General features: G+C 42.0%; 1 protein-coding gene across 1 annotated transcript in view; it reads right to left on the minus strand.

The window, feature by feature from the left end:
- IQCK (IQ motif containing K) overlaps positions 1-25,271 on the minus strand; it is a 126,132-nt gene that overhangs the window by 17,288 nt on the left and 83,573 nt on the right. Inside the window, exon 8 of the mRNA XM_082670491.1 lies at positions 14,499-14,610. Coding sequence (XP_082526617.1) covers positions 14,499-14,610 — 112 coding nt within the window. The remainder of the gene's footprint in view (positions 1-14,498; positions 14,611-25,271) is intronic.

Here is a 25,271-nt window from a genome sequence, read left to right on the forward strand (position 1 = left end):
GCCACAGGAAGCTTCCATATTCTAGTGCAGTCACACAAACAATAAACAAAATAAATCATTAAAATCCTGGGCAATTCAAAAGAATTAAAAACTTAAATAATTATTAATCGGTGACTAAATACAATTAAATACATCACATAGTCAAAGACAATTTGTTAAGGAACTAACATAGCAATTACAACATAACAGATCTTCTACATGTAGCCACCGGAACAAACAGAGGACACGGGGCACCCAGCCATCCTGGAGCTGGCATTGTCCCAGATTCTCTATTGCAGCCAGGGTTGAAGGGCAATCACACATTTCTTTATTTCTCCAAAGCTGCAAAGAAGAATTGGCACCGACACCAAGTTCTTAATCTGTGCCCATGCATGTTGTAACAAAAGTTTGGAAGCAGTCAGTTCTTTTTTTTTTTTTTAAAGATATTATATTCTTATTATGTAACTGCTACACTTCCACTTTTTTTTTAAATTAATTAATTAATTAATTTTTGGCTGTGTTGGGTCTTCGTTTCTGTGTGAGGGCTTTCTCTAGTTGTGGCAAGCAGGGGCCACTCTTCATTGCGGTGCGCGGGCCTCTCACTGTCGTGGCCTCTCTTGCTGCGGAGCACAGGCTCCAGACGCGCAGGCTCAGTAGCTGTGGCTCACGGGCTTAGTTGCTCCACAGCATGTGGGATCTTCCCAGACCAGGGCTCGAACCCGTGTTCCCTGCATTGGCAGGCAGATTCTTAACCACTGCGCCACCAGGGAAGCCCAGTCAGTTCTTTTTGAATCACCCGGTAGATAACATGCTAGTTGGGGACAAGCAGGGCAGAGGGATGGGGGTCGGGGGGTCAGGGAGGGCACACTGAGAAGATGACATTAGCAGAGTCTGATGGAGGTAAGGGAGCGATCCATGAGGTAATTTGGGGTCTGTGCCTTCATTGTTTTTCCTCCTAATTTTTTTTATTGTGGTAAAATACACATAATATAAAATTTACCATCTTAACCATTTTAAAGTGCACAGTTCAGCGGTATTAAGTACATTCATATTGTGCAACCACCACCACCATCCATCTCTGGAACTCTTTTCATCTCGCAAAACAGAAACTCTGTACCCATTAAACAAGAACTCCCCATTCTCCCCTCCTCCCAGCCCGTGGCAACCACTATATTCTAAGTATCTCATTTAAGTGGAATCATACAGTATTTGCCTTTTTGTGACTGGCTTATTTCACTCAGCATAATGTCCTCAAGGTTCATCCACATTATGGCATGTGTCAGAACTTCCTTCTTAAGGCTGAATAATATTCTATTGTATGGACATACCACATATCTCTTATCTATTCATCCACTGATGGACACTTGGGTTACTTCTACCTTTTGGCTACCGTGAATAATGCTACCATTAACATATGTATACAAACATCTCATTGAGTCTCTGCTCTCTTTCTTGTATTTACCCCAAACTGGAACTGCTGGATCATATGGTAATTCCAATTAAAAATTTATTAAGGAACCCTTTATCTGCATCATTTTACATTCCCACTAACAATGCATAATGGGTCCAATTCTTCCACATCCTCACCAATACTTGTTATTTTCTATTTTTTGATAGTATCCATCTTTATGGATGTGAGGTAGTCTGTGCCTTCATTTTTATTTTATGTAACAGATTTATGAAAATATAACTCACATAACATACAATTCACTCATTTAAAGTACGCAATTCAATGGTTTTTAGTATATTCACAGACAGGTGCAACCGACACCACGATCAATTTTACAACATCTTCATTATCGCCCAAAGAATCCCCATACCTTTTAGCTATCACGACCATTCCCTCAGCCTCCTGGCCCTAGGCAAGCACTAATCTACTTTCTATCTCTATAGACTTTCCTATAGGGGACATTTCACATAAATGGAATCATATAATATGTGGTCTTTTGTGTCTGCCTTCTTGCACTTAGCAAGCTTTCAAGTTTTTCAGTTTTCAAGGTTCGTCCACGTTCGAGCATGTATCAGTCCTTCATTGCTTTTTATGGTGTGACCTTCGTTTCTGCATTGAACTTCTGTTGCACTTTTGAGAGCATGGATTCCAGACCTCTCCCACAGCCTACCCATTCATGGACTGGTGGAAAGGAAGGGTGTGAGAACAGCAAGGCAGTATGATGTTGTGGAAAGTTGTAAATGTCCTCAGCTCTGCTCTTTAGCAGCTGTTGACCAAAACCAAGTGACTTAACCTCTGAGACAGTTTCCTCTCCTGAAAGATAGGGGTGATAATAGTTTATGCTCATTCCATTTGTTGTGAAGATTAAAGATATAATAATATATTTAAGGTACGTGGTAGGCACTCATGAGGCTTTCATAAGGATCGTGGATCTCTGCAGACACCCAGGGGTGGCAGCTAAGGATAGAGGTAACGCTGTCCTGCAGGCTGCACACCATGGCAGGAGAGATTTCCCATCACCTTTCCTCTGTAAGCTCCATTTTCATTCAGAAAGTCACCCCTGGGTGTGACAGACCCAGGTGTGGTGATAGGAAAGCCCTCAATCTAGGAAATATGCTTCCCACTCCTCAAATATATGACCAAAGAGAAACTGCCTTTAAACATCCCTACTCTTCCCCCCAAAATTCTCCTAAAGTGCCAAATACCCAGGCTACCCTTCCCTCTTCTCCCCTTCCCAGTTACTCTCTGGCTCTCACTATCTCACCCCACTCTCTCCAGCAAAGCACAGAATGTTCCCCATCTATTGCTTTTGCCTTCGATCTTGAGACCAAACTCCCAAATCCAACAACCACCACCAAGACAAAAGCAATAGTTTTCCAAGGTTTGGATTTGCCCAACAATAGGCCTCTTTGCCCAGGAGGCAGGAGATTCTACAGCAAACACCTATCAGATTTCCTGTTTTATAGATTTCCTGGCTCACTTCTTCCACTTTTCAAAGAAGAGAGCAAGGCCCATCTAGCTGGTAAATTGCAGAGTTGGGCCAGGAACTCAGATCCCCTGAATTTTAATCCAGATGATATTGCATTAGTGAGAAGAACCCTTGCAAAGTAAGATTTTGAATCCAAAGCTATTACTGGAATCTTGCAGGTAATCCATAGTATCAGGATTTTGCTGATGTGGTTACAACAAATCCACTACTAAGAATAAACACATGTAATCCCTTTCTCTGGCCTCTGGCCTGACACATCCCTGTAAATTTCCCCCAGGGGATTCTAACCTGCATCCAGGAGTGAGAACCACTGCTGCAGGTAAATTACCTGGCGTACATTTTGTTTTTGTTTTTCTTGACAGTTTAAAAAATATTACTAAAATCAGTCACCAGTTATTGATCACTCACTTTGTGCCAAGGATCATTTAATAGGATACATGGTATTTAATATTATTTAATCCTCACAGGAGCCCTCTGGGATGGGCCCTAACTGTCCCCACATAACAGAGGAGAAAACGGCTTCAAGAGGATGAGTGCCTTGCCCTGAGCACTGATGGTAGGAGGCAGGACTCGGTTCATTCAGATCCCAGAGCCCATATTCTTTTTTTTGTTTTTTTTAAATTTTATTATTTATTTATTTTATTTATTTAGGCTGAACTGGGTCTTTGTTGCTGTGCGCGGGCTTTCTCTAGTTGCAGCGAGCTGGGGCTACTCTTCGTCGCGGTGTGTGGGCTTCTCATTGCAGGGGCTTCTCCTTGCAGAGCACGGGCTCTAGGCGCGCGGGCTTCAGTAGTTGTGGCATGCAGGCTCAGTAGTTGTGGCTCGCGGGCTCTAGAGCTCAGACTCAGTAGTTGTGGCACACGGGCTTAACTGCTCCGCAGCATGTGGGATCTTCCCGGACCAGGGCTCGAACCCGTGTTCCCTGCATTGGCAGGCAGATTCTTAACCACTGCACCACCAGGGAAGCCCCCCATATTCTTAATAACAATGTATATTAGCCATATGTTGAGCATTTACATTACTAATAATAGTTATTTAGTGATCACTTTGTTTTTTCAGCCAGACACTATTCCGATTCATTTAATCCTTACAAAAACCCTATGGGGTGGTTACTAACATGAGTGTTTCCATTTTATTGCCATACAAACTGAGTCACAGAGAGATTAAGCAACCACCACAAGGTTATACAGCTGATAAATGGGAAACTTAATCCAATCCGGTGCCGTGAGCCTTCCAGACATTTGTGGATTTACCTAAATCCTACAAAAGCATTCTGCTTTCTATAATGGCAAAGAAGGATGCTAAACGGTCAGATGATGGAATGAAACTAATGGTTGGAAGCATCCATTTACATAATCTTAAATTGGGGATTTGAACTTTGGGGGCAGACCAGTTCATAAAGGAAATCGTTTTTTATTTTACTTTTCATTTCGGTAGAATAGTAGGGGATCTTCGAGCATTTCAACAGAAGGCACATCCTAGTTGTGCACTTTTGCAACTTTTAAATGAAAAGACATGTATGGGACTTCCCCGGTGGCGCAGTGGTTAAGAGTCTGCCTGCCAATGCAGGGAACACGGGTTCGAGCCCTGGTCCGGGAAGATCCCACATGCCGCATAGCACCTAAGCCCATGCGCCACAACTACCGAATCTGAGCTCTAGAGCCCGCGAGCCACAACTACTGAGCCTGCATGCCACAACTACTGAAGCCCGCGCGCCTAGAGCCCGTGCTCTGCAAGGAGAAGCCACCACAATGAGAAGCCCACACACCGCAACGAAGAGTAGCTCCAGCTCGCTGCAACTAGAGAAAGCCCACGCACAGCAACGAAGACCCAGTTCAGCCTAAATAAATAAATAAAATAAAATAAAATAAAGATATGTATGAAAGTTGATGTCATCCTAACATCCCCACCCACTGGTGAGTCTTAAAAATAGAACTGATGAAAGTAATATCAAGGCATGAAGTCACTAGATTTCTTTTAATCAAATTTTTATTTCTTCTGCAGGTTAAAATGGAGAAGGAACTAAAGTTTGGGGAGATATGAGAGAAAAAGTTAAAATGAAAATGACACCTTAGATTTCCAGATAGTATATTTCTTCTTAAAGAGGCATGGTAATATCAAAGCAATGACCTCATTTAGAATTATCCCTGAGGCATAATCATTCTCATTTTAAAAGTAGGGAAAATGAAGCACAAAGATTACATCACCCATCAAAAGTTCCGAAGTGACTTGGTGGCATTAAGTATAAACTGGTGCAATGTTTTTGGATGACAGTATGGTGATCACTTTCTAAACTTAATATATTTATATCCTTTGACCCAGCAATTCCACTTCTAGGAATTTATCCTATAGGAATACTTTCTGTAAGTAAGCAAGAATATACCTACAGAATGTCTGTGGATGCATTATTCGTAATACAAGCCAAATATCCATTCATTGGGATTTGTTTTTAAAAAGTATGATACAGATCTATCATTTTTATGGAACCACAAAAAATAATGAGATAGATCTCTGTATATGTGGCATGAAGAGATGTCAATGATATATTGCCAAGTGAAGAGAAAAGCAAGTTACAGTATACTATATATAATACGGTTCATGTTTATAAATATGTGTGTGTATATATACTTATGTATTAATAGGCAGATGAAGAAGCTCTATGAGCTGACATACTAAACAGTGGTTGTCTCTGGAAAATGTTACTGAAAATTTGCCCTTATATGATAGATTATGTTTGTTAGTCACAAAGGGTCACACTTAATGCCAGAACCCACCTCCTGAGCCGTCGGCTACAGTGTTCTCTGCACCTGGGTGCCCTCTTTTGGGGCCAAGCCCTTCACTGCTCCTCATCTGTAGATGGGCAGGGAGTTTGGAAGGAGGGAGAGAAAAACGTCCTCATCCTTATCCACTCACCCCTGGCTTCCTGCTCTGATGGAAATGCCTCCCAGAAACATGGTTATAGATCCTGCAGCCTTCGGATTGAGGACCCAGACTCTCCTACCCTCAAACCTCCCTTATTCTAGTGGCCTGTGGTCATTTCGGCTAGTGTGCAGGGCAGGAGGCATGGCCAGACGCTGCCCACTGTCCAGCCTGGGGCTCCTGGTACCCGGATGGGAAGCTTTGCAAGGGGTCAACGAGCCTTACTGGACCCACAGCTTAAGGTAACTGGACACCATGGCAGGAGATGACCAGAGGTTCCCTGGCATCAGGCAGACCTGGGTTCAAATCCCTGGTCTCTGGCCTTCCTGGCTGTGTGACCTGTGTGAGTCAAGTAACCTCCCAGCTCCAGTTTCCTCATCTGTACAATGGAGAGAATATCTTCTCTCTGGGAGAGCAGGTATGAAGGTTACATGGAAACACAGGGCCTGGCACGCGGTACATGCTCGCTAACTCACGGCTACTCCTGAGCTCCGGACAGGCTTCTCTGCTCTAAGAGCTAAGTTCCAGCAGCATCCTAAGGTCACAATCAGGTGGTATGGCCAAGATAAGGTGCTTATTTTAAGAATATCCTTAAAACCCAATCCTAATAGTTAAGATTTGTCATTACAATCTAAACTTAAAATACTAGATTTAAAATCAAGGAAAAAAAAAAATCAAGGAAAGAAATTTCTCTGGTTTCTATCCCACCTCTACCCCAGGCTTTTATCTTTTCCCTCCAGAAGCAAATGCCCTTCTAAGAAACTCATTAAGGGAAAGGAAGATTGATGTTCACTACGTTACAGTGTCTTCTTTACGAGAGAAAAATCAGCTCCAGTAATTAGTGCTTCCAAGAAACTTTTTGAAATTTGAAGGCAACAAACAATGTAATGATCCTATTTCCTTCATTGCTATGGCTTCTAGGAAGCTCAGAGCCACATTTCTATTTATTGTAGGAACATTTTTGAGGTTATTATTCACATTGCATAATGTATTAGGGAAGGGCCCAGTATTTCCTGAACAGCCGGACTGTCTTTTTCCTTATGGACACTATGAATTATGCAACAGGCCTTATTTCCCTCTTTATTTTGTCCCTAAGAAATCTCTAGCAAGTATAGGCCTTGGAGTAAGTATTTTGCTTACTGCATTCAATGGCTTTCTATTTTCTCTACTCTTAATTTTTCCTTAATCCAATTACCACATTTACCTAAAAATGTTATATTATATGTGTTTCTGTAAGCAACTACAAACTACTCTTGGACTGAGGTAGGGAACAAACAGGTGAGCAAACAAAAGTAAACAATCTATCTCCTTTGACAGGTCAGCCTCCCCCACCCTTTTCTTTAAAATATCAAGAAGTGATAAAGTCATTCAAAGAGTATTTACAGGGACTTCCCTGGTGGCGCAGCGGTTAAGAATCCTCCTGCCAATGCAGGGGACACGGGTTTGAGCCCTGGCCCGGGAAGATCCCACATGCCGCGGAGCAACTAAGCCCGTGCGCCACAACTACTAAGCCCGAGCTCTAGAGCCCGCGAGCCACAACTACTAAGCCCACCTGCCACAACTACTGAAGCCCGCGCGCCTAGAACCCGTGCTCCACAACGAGAGACGCCACCGCAATGAGAAGCCCGCGCACCGCAATGAAGAGTAGCCCCCACTCCCTGCAACTAGAGAAAGCCCGCGCACAGCAACAAAGACCCAACGCAGCCAAAAATAAATAAATATATTAAAAAAAAAAGAGTATTTACACAAATATACAATATACACACACATTTAAAAATTGCTATCTGATGTTGTGTATATATATATATATGTAATCTGATGTAGTATATATAATAAATGTAATCTGATGTTATGGGAACAGTTTCTATGTTTTCTTTCTCCTTACTCACACTAGATTTCCAAATAAAATATGAATAGTCAGTTACAAAGCACATTTGAAAACAATTACCAGTTATATGAAGCTAAAAATATGCTATTAATCAAGAAGGGATTTTTGACCACATCTCAAAAATGACTCTGGCATCTTCTTTTGGATTATATTAGCTGTAATTCTTGTCACACATGTTTTTAAAAATAATTCCTGCAACTGTCCCAATGGATAGAGACTTCAGGATAACTTCACACTGTTTCTGTCCTAGAGGAAAATCCTGTTCAGGACGGCCTCTGGCTCAGTGTAACATGAGACAGGCTATAAATGACCATGGTTCTACCCTGACAGCTGATGCTTCTCTCCCTCAGACCTCCTGTCTGCACCAAGGTTGCTCCAAGGAATGAACTTGGCAAAATTCATTCATACTATAAATACCAGAGCACGATATGGATAAAATGGCATTGACTAAACAATTATATTATGTTTGTTTGCTGGATTTGTACATGGATGAGTTTGCAGTTTTCTTACATGAAGGTGAAACCCATTTTTATTTGCAATCACTCCACTTTTTTTCTTTACCGCAAATCTAAAGGAGAACTACATGTGTTTACTATTAATTTTCAAATTGCTTCATCAGAGCTCTTTGGGGTCTAATTACAGTGTCACCTTGGCTGGGGGGGATTGATTTTTGAAACCGCTACAGTACCCAGATTCATATGGTTTAAAACAGGAAGTAACTCCATACATGAACTTAACAAAATGATTCAGCTTGGTGACCCCTGAAGGGGACAAAAAGTTCTACTTCACTTGATGGGCAGCACGTTGTACCCTGCTCCTGGCAATTCAGCCCTTACCCGAGGGCTTCAGCCAATGCAAACACCAACAGCACGAAACCATAGGTCATAAGAAATTGGACAAGCCGTATGTCATGTTCAGGAGGATTCCTGAGAGGTTTGGGTCTGATGGTAGAATCCAAAAGAGTGTCTTGTCTCTCTGCAGCTCTCCTCCCATATGTGTCAGAACACGGGACAGAGAAAGGGCATGCCTGCGCCCCAGCCCTAGGCCCTCCTCAGCTGTGTGACCTTGGCAAGCCCTCGACCTTCCAGGGCCTAACTTATTCACCTACAAAATGAAACCCAGAGCTGCATCCACCAAATATGTACAGACTGCCTGCTCTATACCAGGCTCTGTGCTAGGTGTGGGGACATCAAGATGAATAAGACACACAGTCCCCACATGGAACCCCATGGAACTTAAGAGTCTAGTGGAGGAAATCAATACAAAATTGTTTGAAGCACAGAGATATTTTAATAACGACAGTAACCAACATGTATGGGAACTATGTGCCAGGACTTATTCCAAAGATCGTCTCTTGCAATCCTTTAACAACTGTATGAGACAGGACTATTATTATTCCCATTTTGCACATGGGAATACTGAGGCTCAATGAAGTTAACTAGACCACGGTCACACAGATAAAAGTAAAAGGACTCCAAGGGCAACTCTGGTCAACTCCAAAGCCCAGTCCTTTACCAGCTGTGCTGTACTGACTTCTTTCCAAACTGACCACAGATCTGGGGATGGTGTTTAGAACTGACGTTTTTCCTGAAGACCATTTCACAGTCTCATCATAAATGGGAAATTTACCCCTGAGTTCACATTGGGGCATTTACTGAAAACCTCATCTTTTTTGGAAAGCACTGTTCCTTCTGGAACCCTCAGAAGGTGGAAAGGCAGCAAGGGACATGGGCAGCAGGTGGCCGAGGTGGGACCTCTTTCACTTTGCCCTCCACTGCTAGCTGGATCACAGAGTTAAATCCAGTCTGCGCTCCCTTCTACACAGCAAGCCAAACCAATCAGCGAACCAACGGCAAATCAACTCAAAAAAATAAGTAACAACAGAAATAAATAGGCATGCTGCACTTTTCCTGACCTTTAAACTGATTACAGCCCTGATTGTCTTCCAATTTTAAGTGAAATGAACCGGCAGCTGTACACAGACAAGCCTGCCAAACAGTTACAGCTCAAATTGCTTCTTAACAAGGGACACCAAGACCGCCAATTTGATGAGCTCCTGCTCTGTACCAGGCTCTGTCTGTATGTGGACTCATACAAGCCTCAGAACTCCATCCATTCATTTATTCCCTCGTTCATTCATTCAACCAAAATTTATTTGGTGCTCACTTTGTGCCAGCACTGCATGAGGACGAGGCCTTCATCCGCATGGAGCTTACACTTTAGTGAGGAAGGCATGTAACTGCAAAGTCAGCAAATAACGGAAGTACAATCATGCATCAGTAGGACACTCGGGCCTAGAGGACTCTACATTTTAAAGAGAACACAAACCCCTGGGGATCTAGCACGTCCTTAGGGTCGCAACTCTGGCTGACCATTAGAACTGGGGAAACTTAACAGTAACATGGACGCCCAGGGCCCATCCCCATCAAGTTGGAATTTCTGGAGATGAGGCACTGGTATTTTTTTATCTTGTAATTTTGAATTTACAGAAAAGTTGCAATAGTCATCCAAAGAACTCTCAGATTCGTCATTGTTTATACTTGATCATTTTCTCTGTGTGTGTATATATATATATGTGTGCATGTTTTATAAATTATATTTTTCTGAATCATTGGGGATTAAGCTGCATATCATATCCCTTGATCCCTAAAACCTTCATCATGCATCTTAAGAATGAAGAGGTTTCTGATATAGCCCAAGAACATTGATCAAAATCAGGAAACTTAATAGTGCTACATACCACTGTCTAATATAAAGCCCATACTCAAAGTTTGTTAACTGTCTCAATAATGTCTTTTATAGCATTTTTCCCCATCCGAGATTCAATCTAAGGTCATGCACAGCATTCAGCTGTCACATCTCTTTGGTCTCCTTTAATCTTTTTGGCTTCCTTGACACTGGCATTTTTGAAGAGTCCAAATCAGTTATTTTGGAGTGTTTCCTCAATTTGGGTAGATCTGATGTTTCCTCATGATTAGATTCAAGTTGTGCATTTTTTACAGGAGTTGTGCATAAGCGTCTGTGATGTGTGTCTTCCTCAGTACATCATACCAGAAGGCATGTGATGTCAGTCTGTCCCGTTATTGGTGACATTAATCTCCAACACTTGGTTAAGGCGGCTCTGCCAGGCTTCTCTCATGCAAAGTTACTATTTTCCCCTCTGTGTTAAAGACTGCCTTGTGAAGAGATATTTTCAGACTATGAATATCATGTTCCTCATCAAACGTTCACTCAGTGGTTTAGCATCTATTGATGATTGTTGCCTGAGCCAATTAATTCACTAACATGGTTATAAAATGGTGACTTAAATTTCATTATACTGCTAAATGTATTAGTTGGCATTCTAATGTGGGAGAAAAGCTTCCTCTTCTCTCACATTTATTTATTTGTTTCTTTATTTGGTATCCATATGGACATTTGGATTTTTTTTTTTTAGTCAATGAGTTCATTACAGTCACTGTTGATTTTCATGCTTAAATTCTGATGTTAATTTTGATGCTTAAATTGTCCCAGATTTGCCCAGTGAGACTCCCTTCAAGCTGGAGCCTGTATTCTTTTCCCATGTTCCCATCAATTTTTTGAGGCTTCTTTATTTTCTGGCAAAAGACATTCTAAGCTCTTCTACTTTCCTTGCCCCAGCCCTGGAATCGACCATTTCTCAAACAAAACAAAACAAAACAAAAACCCAACCTAATTCCATTTAGAATGAGGGGTACTTAGAAACCAAGATCTGGGCACTAGGAATGCTCATTGCTTCTAGGGTTTTCAGTCAATAGCATTAGTATTTTTAGAAAGCTCCTGAGGTGATTCAAATATGCAGCCAATATTGAGAACAACTGTTTATGAAGAAGGGGCCTAACCATTACTTAAGCCGATGACTACGGGTAGGAAAGGGGGAGAAGAAACTGTAGGAGCTGTGGAGTAGTGAATCAATGCAGTGTGCTTCAAACCATGGGCCAAGACACATTAGTGGGCCATGAAATAAATTTACTGAGTCATGTCCAGCATTAACAAAATTAAAAACTCAAAAGACTAGAAAATACCAAAGGGTATTACATATAAGGTAATTTTTTTATAAAACTTTTGTTTTAGCTAGGTATATATGAAACCATCTGTACATTCATATGTACTAAATTGTGACATAAAACTATTTCTTACTGGTTCACAGTCCAAAAAGATTGAGAATCTGTCCTAAAGGAGAGTGCTTGCTTTTCTCTCTTCTCTGAGACAAGAGTGGGTGCTTCCACCACCCAAGCCCTAAGACAAGGGAGGGAAGAGCCAAGAGAACAACTCAAAAAGAATGGGGGTGCTTCATTATCTGTCATCTCCTTTAAGGGCAGATTTACATTACACTTCATTCTACTGTGCCTGTTAGAGCAGATTCAGTGTGAACTGGGGAGACACGCTGGGGTGGGGCAGTGGAGAAGTCTGCGTGTCCACCGCTGGTTTCTTCTGCGTCAGGCGGACGCTGGGAGGTAACCTGAACTATCTTTCCATTGCCCCACCCGAGAGGGCTGGCCACTGGGTAAGGAGACCCCAGGAGCAAAAGGCTGGGAGTGGACTGGCAGAGGTGGGGTCCGGGTGGTGCTAGAAAAGGGAGAGGCAGAGCCAGATCCGTACAGGGGGTTCTGCCACGTGTTGTCTCCCCTGAGGAAGAGCTCATATGAAACACAGGAGTCAGTGAGCCAGCAAGGGGATGCCTGCCCACAAGACATGGGTGGCCAAGCAGTCTCAGCCAGAGAAGCGGCAGCAGCCAAGAGAGGGTCACAACAGGGAGTGCAGAGAAGATGCCCCTTGGATCTGCCTCCCTCCCACCCAAACCCACCGAAGGAGCAAGTGGCTTTGAAGAGGAACGGGTGGACGTGTGAAAGAGCAGACAATTCTTTCCCCCACTCCCAACCCCACTGAGGCAGAGCAGAGGCGGGTGAGTAAGCATTAAATTGGATCTGAGATTGAGATTTTTAAGTAGACTGGACTTTATGAAATCAGAACATACTTAAAAGACATGAAATCTAACCAATATGCCAAGCAGGAACTGGAAAGAGATTCGAGAGAACAGGGTTGAAGACAGTTTCTGGGCAAAAAAGAAAACTTTTGTTTAGACTCCACCACGCTGAGATTGCTCAATATTTTTCCTTTTCCCTTTAGGCAGGGCAACCTGGGAAGGCCCCTCAGAGGCGGTAATGTCCCCAGGCCTGGAGGGTGAGAAGAAATGGCCATACAGGAGCTGGGAAAGGATGATCTGGCAGGAAAGGAATAGAAAGTGCAGAGTCCCAGAGGTGAGGAAGGCGTTGGCATATGGCAGAACAAGAGAGACTGGAGGAGCTGCAGCCTAGTGAAGGCGGACAGGGACGGGGAGGGCGGGGAGGTCAGAGCACGGATGGTGGGAGTGTGATGGCCTGTAGGCTGCCGAGGTAGCTATGATCATTTTTTCTCCATTGGTTTTCATAATTGTAAAGTACTGCACTTATTTAAAAGATTCCAACAGTGCAAGATTCCCCCTAGTCCTAATTCCTAAAGGAAACTACCATTAAAGTATTCTTCCAGGCTGTTTAGACATCTGTTTCCCTGTATATATTTTTAATATGAATGAAAATTTATGGTTCTGCAACGTTTTTCCACTTGTTAATATACCATGAATCTCATTCCATGTTGTTGGTTAAATAAGTGATGCTAAATTCATACCACACAGCCATTAAACGTCATGATGGGGCTTCCCTGGTGGCGCAGTGGTTAAGAACCCACCTGCCAATGCAGGGGACGCAGGTTCAAGCCCCGGTCCGGGAAGATCCCACATGCCGCAGAGCAACTAAGTCCGTGCACCACAACTACTGAGCCTGTGCTCTAGAGCCTGCAAGCCACAACTACTACGCCCATGTGCCACAATTACTGAAGCCCGCGCGTCTAGAGCCCATGCACCGCAATGAAGAGCAGCCCCCGCTCGCCACAATCAGAGAAAGCCCGCGCACAGCAACGAAGACCCAATGCAGCCAAAAAAAAAAGTCATGATGCCACTCTCTAGTGCTGACCGAATGATGTTCTGAGTATGTTTAGTGACAGGGTAGATGATATACCAGAATATACAGATGTACTTGTAACAGAATGTAAAAACCCATTTTTAATAATATATGAATATATATTTTTTTGCATCTTTTTGTACTGAAAATGTATAGCAGGATGTGCACCAAAATTTTAACAGTGGTGAGATTTCTGATTTTCACCCCCCTTTTGTTTTTTGTTTGTCTAATTTTCCTACCACGAATATGTAGTAACTTAAAGTTTAAAAATTAAGAAGGGAAGCAAATAGGACAAAATTGTGACACTTGCACATGACAGGTGATGGGTGCTTGTTCTCTTATTCTTAATACTTCAATGTGTGTATGTGTTTAATTTCTCAGAAAAGGGAAGAGGATGGCATAAAACACTGCTTGAGTTCAGACACACAATCAACAGCTTAGAAGAAAAACTACCCATCACATTGATGGGCACTGTGACTCCAAAATGATGAGTTATTCTTGTTGTCTTACAGCTAAAAAAAGAGACCTGCAGACATGGGATGACACTGAATGTGTCCCTGAGTGAGGGGAATGGCCATGTCAATTATATTGTCATTCCAAAGCTGAATCTTAACATGCTGCCACCTCCCCTACCCCCAATGGAGTCCCGTGCAGATATAGGGACCTTATAAAACCTCAGAGGGCTTCCTTCTTGAGCCTGGGGTAAGACTCAGGCTTTTTCTGAATAAACCAAGGGCTGTGAATCAAACAACTCACCTTTCTGCTCTTGCTTGGCCCAGAAAATTTCGACTCGCTGGCGGATGTGCTTGTCCTCACGCAGTTTCTTCTGCCACTGACGCAATTCTTGAATCTCAGGATCACAGCGAACCTGGAAAATTCCCCCAAAGCTTTAGTTCTCTTTCTACATACTTTTACACATTAGCTTGTAACCCTGCAAGGAAAATCCTTTACAAACCACCTGGATGTACTTTTGATTCTAAAGGAATCATTGTTCTAAATGAATTATCTATACTCCTAAAGCTTATATATTTGAAAGTAAATGAGGTTGGATGAAGGTTTGCTACACTAATGGTAGGCTGAGAGCTTTCTAGATCTGTGCTGTCCAATAGAAATATAATGAAATCACATGTGAAATTTTAAATTTCCTTGCAGTCTCATCTTATTATTTTTTTAAATATTCATTTATTGAAGTATAATTGACATGCAATATTATGTTAGTTTCAGGTGTACAACATAGTGATTTGACATTTAAATACATTATGAAATGATCACCATAATATGCCTAGAAACCATCTGTCGCCATACAAAATTATTACAGTATTATTGACTATACTCTTTATGCTGTATAGTACATCCCCGGGACTAATTTATTTTATAACCAGAAGTTTGTACTTCTTAATCCCCATCACATATTTTGCCCATCCCCCCCCCCACCTCCCCTCTGCAAATGCCAGTTTGTTCTCTGTAGCTGTGAGTCTGTTTCTGTTTTGTTTGTTTATTTAGATTCCACATATAAGTGAAATCATACCGTATTTGTCTTTTTTGTCTGACTTATTTCACTTAGCCTAATACCCTCTAGATCCTTCCATGTTGTCACAAATGGCAAGATTTCATTCTTTTTTTATGGCTGAGTAATATTGGCATATCTTGGAGATATTTCAGGATCAGTTCTAAACCACTGCAATAAAGGAAATATTGAAATAAAGTGAGTGGCACAAATTTTTTGGTTTCCCAGTGCATATAAAAGCTATGTTTACACTATATTGTAGTCTATTAAGTGTGCAACAACATTGTGTCTAAAAAAACCAATGTACATCCCTTAATTAAAAAATACAAAACAAAAAAACAATTACAATAATAATGTCAAAAGATCACTGATCACAGATCACCATAACAAATAATAATGAAAAAGTTTGAAATATTGCAAGAATTACCAAAATGTGACACAGAGACAGAAGAGATATATATTCCACATCTTTATTCATTAATCTATTAATGGACACTTCAGCTGCTTCCATATCTTGGCCATTGTAAATAATGCTGCAGTGAACATAGTTCCCCAACCAGGGATGGAACCCCCAGCCCTCGGCAGTGAAAGCGTGGAGCCCTAACCACTGGACTTCCGGGGAATTCCCATATCTTTTTTTTAAAAAATATTTATTTATTTTATTTTTGGCTGTGTCAGGGCTTAGTTGCGGCCCGTGGGATCTTTCATTGCGGTGCGTGGGCTCTCTAGCTGTGGTGCGCAGGCTCCAGGGCGCATGGGCTCTGTAGTTGTGGTGTGCGGGCTTAGTTGCCCCACAGCACGTGGGTTCTTAGCTTCCCTACCAGGGGTCGAAACCGCATCCCCTGCATTGGAAGGTGGATTCTTAACCACTCTACCACCAGGGAAGTCCCTCCCATATCTTTCTGAATTAATGTTTTTGTTTTCTTAGCATAAATACCCAGAAGTGGAATTGTTGGATTATATGGTAGTTCTATTGCAATCTTGTTTTAAAAAGTGAAAATAAAGTGGCAGGATTATTTTTAAGAGTATATCTTACTTAACCTAAAAGATACAAAATAATATAATTTCAACATGTAATCAATATAAAATATAATTTATGAGATATTTTACTTTCTGTTTTCTATACCAAGGCTTCAACCTCTGGTATGTATTTTATACTTACAGAGCATCTTAATCTGGACTAAACACATTTTAAGTGCTCAGAAGCCACACAGAGCTGGTGGCTATTGTACTGGACAGCAGAGTTCTGGATTAATCACCGGTAATGCACTAACCACAGTTCCATTTGATTGACTGAGTGCCTACTGCATACTGCGCTTTGTGCTAGACATTGAGAATAAAGAGATAATTAATGGTAATTGTAATAATGATGATTGTTATTATTTTTAAATTACTAATATAACATATTTATTGAACACTTATGTTCCGGGCATTGTTTAAATGTTTTACAAATTTTAACTATCAAAACCAGGCAGAAATGATTATCTCCATTTTACAGATAGGGAAACCGAGTTTAAGTGGCTTGCCGAGTCTTGGAGCTAGGAAATGGTGGATTCAAATGTAGGCAGACTGTTCCAATTTCCCTTGAGGGACTTAAGAGTCTGGTAGGAGGGGACCTTCAAGATGGCGGAGGAGTAAGCCGTGGAGATCACCTTCCTCCCCACAAATACATCAAAAATACATCTACATGTGGAACAACTCCTACAGAACACCAACTGAACGCTGGCAGAAGACCTCAGACTTCCCAAAAGGCAAGAAAATCCCCACATACCTGGGTAGGGCAAAAGAAAAAAGAAAAAACAGACAAAAGAATAGAGACGGGACCTGCACCTCTGGGAGGGAGCTGTGAAGGAGGAAAAGTTTCCACACGCTAGGAAGCCCCTTCACTGGTGGAGACAGGGGGTTGGGGGAAAGTATCGGAGCCACGGAGGAGAGCGCAGCAACAGGCGTGCAGAGGGCAAAGCAGAGAGATTCCCGCACAGAGGATCGGTGCCGACCGGCACTCACCAGCCTGAGAGGCTTGTCTGCTCCCCGGAGGGGATGGGCGGGGGCTGGGAGCTGAGGCTAGGGCTTCAGTCGGATCCCAGGGAAAGGACTGGGGTTGGTGAACACAGCCTGAAGGGGGCTAGTGCACCACAGCTAGCCGGGAGGGAGTCCAGGAAAAAGTCTGGACCTGCCTAAGAGGCAAGAGACCATTGTTTCAGGGTGCGTGATGAGAGGGGATTCCTTCCCCATGTGCCCACAGAAGGCAGAGCACTGCCTAAACGAGCTCCAGAGACGGGCACAAGCCGCGTCTATCAGCTCAGACCCCATAGATGGGCATGAAATGCTAACGCTGCTGCTGATCAGCTCAGACCCCAGAGATGGGCATGAAATGCTAACGCTGCTGCTGCTGCTGCCACCAAGAAGCCCGTGTGCAAGCACAGGTCACTATCCACACCTCCCCCCCGCCACCACGTGGGAGCCTGTGCAGCCCGCCACTGCCAGGGTCCCGTGATCAACTTCCCTGGGAGAACACACGGCGTGCCTCAGGCTGTTGCAACGTAATGCTAGCCTCTGCCACCACAGGCTCAACCCGCATTCCAATTATTACTACCCTACCCCTCCCTCCCCCTGGCCTGAGAGAGCAAGAGTGCCCTAATCAGCTGCTGCTTTAACCCCGTCTTGTCCGGGCAGGGAACAGATGCCTGAGGGCGACCTACACACAGACACAGGGCCAAAACCAAAGCTGAACCCCAGGAGCTGTGCAAACAAAGACGAGAAAGGGAAATCTCTCCATGCAGCCTCGGGAGCAGATTAAATCCCAACAATCAACTTGATGTACCCTGCATCTATGGAATACCTGAATAGACAACGAATCGTCCCAAAACTGAGGCGGTGGACTTTGGGAGAAACTGTAGACTTGGGTTTGCTGTCTGTGACTGATTTGTTTCTGATTTTTATGTTTATCTTAGTTTAGTTTTTAGCACTTGTTATCACTGGTGGATTTGTTTATTGGTTTGGTTGCTCTCCTCTTTTTTAAAATTATTTTTGTATTTTAATAATTTCTTTTAATTTATTTATCTTTTTTCTTTCTTTCTTTTTTTTTCTCCCTTTTCTTCTGAGCTCTCTGGATGACAGGGTCTTGGTGCTCCAGCCTGGTGTCAGGCCTGAGCCTCTAAGGTGGGAGAGCTGAATTCAGGACATTGGACCACCAGAGACCTCCTGGCCCCATGTAATATCAATCGGCAAGAGCTTCCCAGAGATCTCTATCTCAATGCTAAGACCCAGCTCCACCCAACGGCCAGCAAGCTCCAGTGCTGGATGCCCAAACAACTAGCAAGACAGAAACACACCACCACCCATTAGCAGAGAGGCTGCCTAAAATCATACTAAGTTCACAGACACCCCAAAACACACTACCAGATGCGGTCCTGCCCACCAGAAAGACAAGATCCAGACTCATCCACCAGAACACAGGCACCAGTCCCCTCCACAAGGAAGCATACACAAGCCACTGAACCAACCTTACCCACTGAGGGCAGACACCAAAAGCAATGGGAACTACGAACCTGCAGCCTGTGAAAAAGAGACCCCAAACACAGCAAGTTAAACAAAATGAGAAAACAGAGACACACACAGCAGATGAAGGAGCAAGGTAAAAACCCACCAGACCAAACAAATGAAGAGGAAATAGACAGTCTACCTGAAAAAGAATTCAGAGTAATGATAGTAAAGGTAACCCAAAATCTTGGAAATAGAATGGACAAATACAAGAAAGGTTTAACAAGGACCTAGAAGAACTAAAGAGCAAACAAACAATGATGAAAAACACAATAAATGAAATTAAAAATTCTCTAGAAGGAATCAATAGCAGAATAACTGAGGCAGAAGAACGGATAAGTGACCTGGAAGACAAAATAGTGGAAATAACTGCCACACAGTAGAATAAAGAGAAAAGAATGAAAAGAACTGAGGACAGTCTTAGAGACCTCGGGGACAACATTAAACGCACCAACATTCGAATTATAGGGGTCCCAGAAGAAGAAGAGAAAAAGAAAGGGACTGAGAAAATATTTGAAGGGACTATAGTTGAAAACTTCCCTAATATGGAAAAGGAAATAGTCAATCAAGTCCAGGAAACGCAGAGAGTCCCATACAGGATAAATCCAAGGAGAAACATGTGAAGACACATATTAATCAAACTATCAAAAATTACATACAAAGAAAACATGTTAAAAGCTGCAAGGCAAAAGTAACAAATAACATACCCATAAATAACCCATAAGGTTAACAGCTGATCTTTCAGCAGAAACTCTGCAAGCCAGAAGGGAGTGGCAGGCATATTTAAAGTGATGAAAGGGAAAAACCTACAACCAAGATTGCTCTACCCAACGAGGATTTCATTCAGATTCAATGGAGAAATTAGAACCTTTACAGACAAGCAAAAGTTAAGAGAATTCAGCACCACCAAACCAGCTTTACAACAAATACTAAAGGAATGTCTCTAGGCAGGAAACAAGAGAAGAAAAAGACCTACAAAAACAAACCCAAAACAATTAAGAAAATGGTAATAGGAACATACATATCGATAATTACCTTAAATGTAAATGGATTAAATGCTCCAACCAAAAGACATAGACTGGCTGAATGGATACAAAAACAAGACCCGTATATATACTGTCTACAAGAGACCCACTTCAGACCTAGGGACACATACAGACTGAAAGTGAGGGGATGGAAAAAGATATTCCATGCAAATGGAAATCAAAAGAAAGCTGGAGTAGCAATACTCATATCAGATAAAATAGACTTTAAAGAATGTTACAAGAGACAAGGAAGCACACTACATAACGATCAAGGTCTCAATCCAAGAAGAAGATATAACAATTATAAATATATATGCACCCAACATAGGAGCACCTCAATACATAAGGTAAATGCTAACAGCCACAAAAGGGGAAATCGACAGTAACACAATAATAGTAGGGGACTTTAACACCTCACTTTCACCAATGGACAGATCATCCAAAATGAAAGTAAATAAGAAAACACAAGCTTTAAATGACACAGTAAGCCAGATGAACTTAATTGATATTTATAGGACATTCCATCCAAAAACAACAGAATACACTTTCTTCTCGAGTGCTCATGGAACATTCTCCAGGATAGATCATATCTTGGGTCACAAATCAAGCCTTGGTAAAATTAAGAAAATTGAAATCATATCAAGTAACTTTTCCAACCACAATACTATAAGACTACATATCAATTACAGGAAAAAAAACTGTAAAAAATACAAACACATGGAGGCTAAACAGTACACTACTAAATAACTAAGAGATCACTGAAGAAATCAAAGAGGAAATCAAAACATACCTAGAAACAAATGACAATGAAAACACGATGACCCAAAACCTATGGGATTCAGCAAAAGCAGTTCTAAGAGGGAAGCTTATAGCAATACAATCCTACCTCAAGAAACAAGAAAAATCTCAAGTAAACAACTTAACCTTACACTTAAAGCAATTAGAGAAAGAAGAACAAAAAAACCCCAAAGTTAGCAGAAGGAAAGAAATCATAAAGATCAGATCAGAAACAAATGAAAAAGAAATGAAGGAAAGAATAGCAAAGATCAGTAAAACTAAAAGCTGGTTCTTTGACAAGATAAACAAAATTGATAAACCACTAGCTATACTCATCAAGAAAAAAAGGGAGAAGACTCAAATCAACAGAATTAGAAATGAAAAAGGAGAAGTAACAACCGACACCGCAGAAATACAAAGGATCATGAGAGATTACAACAAGCAAATATATGCCAATAAAATGGACAACCTGGAAGAAATGGACAAATTCTTAGAAAAGCACAACCTTCCAAGACTGAACCAGGAGGAAATACAAAATATAAACAGACCAATCACAAGCACTGAAATTGAAACTGTGATTAAAAATCTCCCAACAAACAAAAGCCCAGGACCAGATGGCTTCACAGGCAAATTCTATCAAAGATATAGAGAAGAGCTAACACCCATCCTTCTCAAACTCTTCCAAAATATAGCACAGGGAGGAACACTCCCAAACTCATTCTATGAGGCCACCACCACCCTGATACCAAAACCAGACAAAGATGTCACAAAAAAAGAAAACTACAGGACAATACCACTGATGAACTTAAATGCAAAAATGCTCAACAAAATACTAGCAAACAGAATCCGATAGCACAGTAAAAGGATCATACACCATGATCAAGTGGGGTTTATCCCAGGAATGCAAGGATTCTCCAATATACACAAATCAATCAATGTGATACATCATATTAACAAAATGAAGGATAAAAACCATATGATAATCTCAATAGATGCAGAAAAAACTTCTGACAAAATTCAACACCCATTTATAATAAAAACTCTCCAGAAAGTAGGCATAGAGGGAATTTACCTCAACATAATAAAGCCCACATATGACAAACCCACAACCAACATCATTCACAATGGTGAAAAACTGAAACCATTTCCACTAAGATCAAGAGCAGGTTGCCCACTCTCACAATTATTATTCAACATAGTTTTGGAAGTTTTAGCTATGGTGATCAGAGAAGAAAAAAAAATAAAAGGAATCCAAATCAGAAAAGAAGAAGTAAAACTGTCACTGTTTGCAGATGACATGACACTATACATACAGAATCCTAAAGATGCTACCAGAAAACTACTAGAGCTAATCAATGAATTTGGTAAAGTAGCAGGATACAAAATCAATGCACAGAAATCTCTTGCATTCCTATACACTAATGACAAAAAATCTGAAAGAGAAATTAAGGAAACACTTCCATTTACCACTGCAACAAAAAGAATAAAATACCTAGGAATAAACCTACCTAAGGAGACGAAAGACCCATATGCAGAAAACTGTAAGACAGTGATGAAAGAAATTAAAGATGATACAAACAGATGGAGAGATATACCATGATTGGAAGAATCAACATTGTGAAATGACTATACTACCCAAAGCAATCTACAGATTCAATGCAATCCCTATCAAACTATCAATGGCATTTTTCACAGAACTAGAACAAAAAATTTCACAATTTGTATGGAAACACAAAAGACCCCGAATAGCCAAAGCAATCTTGAGAAAGAAAAATGGAGGTGGAGGAATCAGGCTCCCTGACTTCAGACTATACTACAAAGCTACAGTAATCAAGAGACTATGGTACTGGCACAAAAACAGAAATATAGATGAATGGAACAGTATAGAAGCCCAGTGATAAACCCACGCACATATGGTCACCTTATCTTTGATAAAGGAGGCAAGAATATACAATGGAGAAAAGACAGCCTCTTCAATAAGTGGTGCTGGGAAAAAAGGACAGCTCATGTAAAAGAATGAAATTAGAACACTTCCTAACACCACACATGAAAGTAAACTCAAAACGGATTAAAGACCTAAATGTAAGGCCAGACACTGTAAAACTCTTAGGGGAAAATATAGGCAGAACACTCTATGACATAAATCACAGCAAGATCCTTTTGATCCACCTCCTAGAGAAATGGAAATAAAAACAAAAATAAACAAATGGGACCTAATGAAACCTAAAAGCTTTTGCACAGCAAAGGAAACCATAAACAAAACGAAAAGACAACCCTCAGAATGGGAGAAAATATTTGCAAACGAAGCAACTAACAAAGGATTAATCTCCAAAATATACAAGCAGCTCATGCATCTCAATATCAAAACAACAAACAACCCAATCCAAAAATGGGCAGTAGGGCTTTCCTGGTGGTGCAGTGGTTGAGAGTCCGCCTGCCGATGCAGGGGACACGGGTTCGTGCCCTGGTCTGGGAAGATCCCACATGCCGCGGAGCGGCTGGGCCCATGAGCCATGGCCGCTGAGCCTGCGCGTCCGGAGCCTGTGCTCCGCAACGGGAGAGGCTGCAACAGTGAGAGGACTGCGTACCACAAAAAAAAAAAAAAAAAAAAAAAGGGCAGTAGACCTAAATAAACATTTCTCCAAAGAAGTTATACAGATTGCTAACAAACACATGAAAGGATGCTCAACATCACTAATCATTAGAGAAATGCAAATCAAAACTACAGTGAGATATCACCTCACACCAGTCAGAATGGCCATCATCAAAAAAATCTACAGGGCTTCCCTGGTGGCGCAGTGGTTGAGAGTCCACCTGCCGATGCAAGGGACATGGGTTCGTGTCCCGGTCCGGGAAGATCTCACGTGCCACAGAGCAGCTGGGCCCGTGAGCCATGGCTGCTGAGCCTGCGCGTCCGGAGCCTGTGCTCCGCAACGGGAGAGGCCACGACAGTGAGAGGCCTGCGTACCGCAAAAAAAAAAAAAAAAAAAAAAAAAAAAATGTACAAACAATAAATGCTGGAGAGGGTGTGGAGAAAAGGGAACCCTCTTGCACTGTTGGTGGGAATGTAAATTGATACAGCCACTGTGGAGAACAGTATGGACGTTCCTTAAAAAACTAAAAATAGAACTACCACATGACCCAGGAATCTCACTACTGAGAGATTTCTTATATACCCTGAGAAAACCATAATTTTAAAAGAGTCATGTACCACAATGTTCATTGCATCACTATTTACAATAGCCAGGACATGGAAGCAACCTAAGTGTCCCGCAACAGATGAATGGATAAAGAAGATGTGGCACATATATACAATGGAATATTACTCAGCCATAAAAAGAAACGAAACTGAATTATTTGTAGTGAGGTGGATGGACATAGAGTTTGTCATACAGAGTGAAGTAAGTCAGAAAGAGAAAAACAAATACCGTATGCTAACACATATATATGGAATCTGAAAAAAGAAAAAATAAAGGTTCTGATGAACCTAGAGGCAGGACAGGAATAAAGACACAGATGTAGAGAATGGACTTGAGGACATGGGGAGGGGGAAGGGTAAGCTGGGATGAAGTTAGAGAGTGGCATGGATAAAAATACACTACCAAATGTAAAACAGATAGCTAGTGGGAAGCAGTTGCATAGCACGGGGAGATGAGCACGGTGCTTTGTGACCACCTAGAGGGGTGGGATAGGGAGGGTGGGAGGGAGACGCAATAGGGAGGAGATATGGGGATATATGTATATGTATAGCTGATTCACTTTGTTATAAAGCAGAGACCAACACACCATTGTAAAGGAATTATACTCCAATAAAGATGTTAACAAAATTTTTTTAATAAAATAAAATTTAAAAAAAGTCTAGTAGGAGACACAGGAGCAAGATCAACAAGGTGTGATAAGAGTAAGGATATCGGCAAGTACAAGAGAACACAGAAGGGGCAGCGGACTCAGCCTGAAGAGGTCAGGAAAGCCTTCACGTAGGAGATGGCCTCTGGGCTGAGTGTGGAAGGATGAAGTGGAGTTGGCCGTGGAGAGGAGGTGAATGGAGTGTCATGGTGTCCTGGGGAGAGACACCAGCCTGCAGAAAGGTGCAGAGGGGTGAGAAAGCAGAGGAGGCACAGAAGGCTCACAGCTGCTCCCATTCTCCCCTTCCCACTTCATCTTGCTACTCCCCACATGCTGGCAGAGGCACTCCTCACAGCATGGATTCCAAGACTGGAACTGAGTGACTTTATATATATATTTTATTGATATATGTATTTTGAAAGATATGTTAAAGTCCCAAAGAATGCTGTGAGAATGCTGTAATAGGGAAGAACAAATCTGACTCCATATTAGATCTGTTCCTTTTACTTTAATCTTTGTGCTCTGTTTCCTGTGCTTAGTTGTGCTGGTTCTGCATCTTTTGTAAAAGGATGTTGCCTATCAGAATTCCCTGGTGGTGCAGTGGTTAAGAATCCACTTGCCAATGCAGGGGACACGGGTTTGAGCCCTGGTCTGGGGAGATCCCACATCCCGCGGAGCAACTAAGCCCGTGCGCCACAACTACTGAGCCCACGTGGCACAGCTACTGAAGCCCGCGCGCCTAGAGCCCGTGTTCCACAACAAGAGAAGCCCCCGCTCACTGCAACTAGAGAAAGCCCGCACGCAGCAACAAAGACCCAACACAGCCAAACA

Source organism: Grampus griseus (assembly GCF_964374135.1).
Source record: "Grampus griseus genome assembly, chromosome: 14".
NCBI lineage: Eukaryota > Metazoa > Chordata > Mammalia > Artiodactyla > Delphinidae > Grampus > Grampus griseus.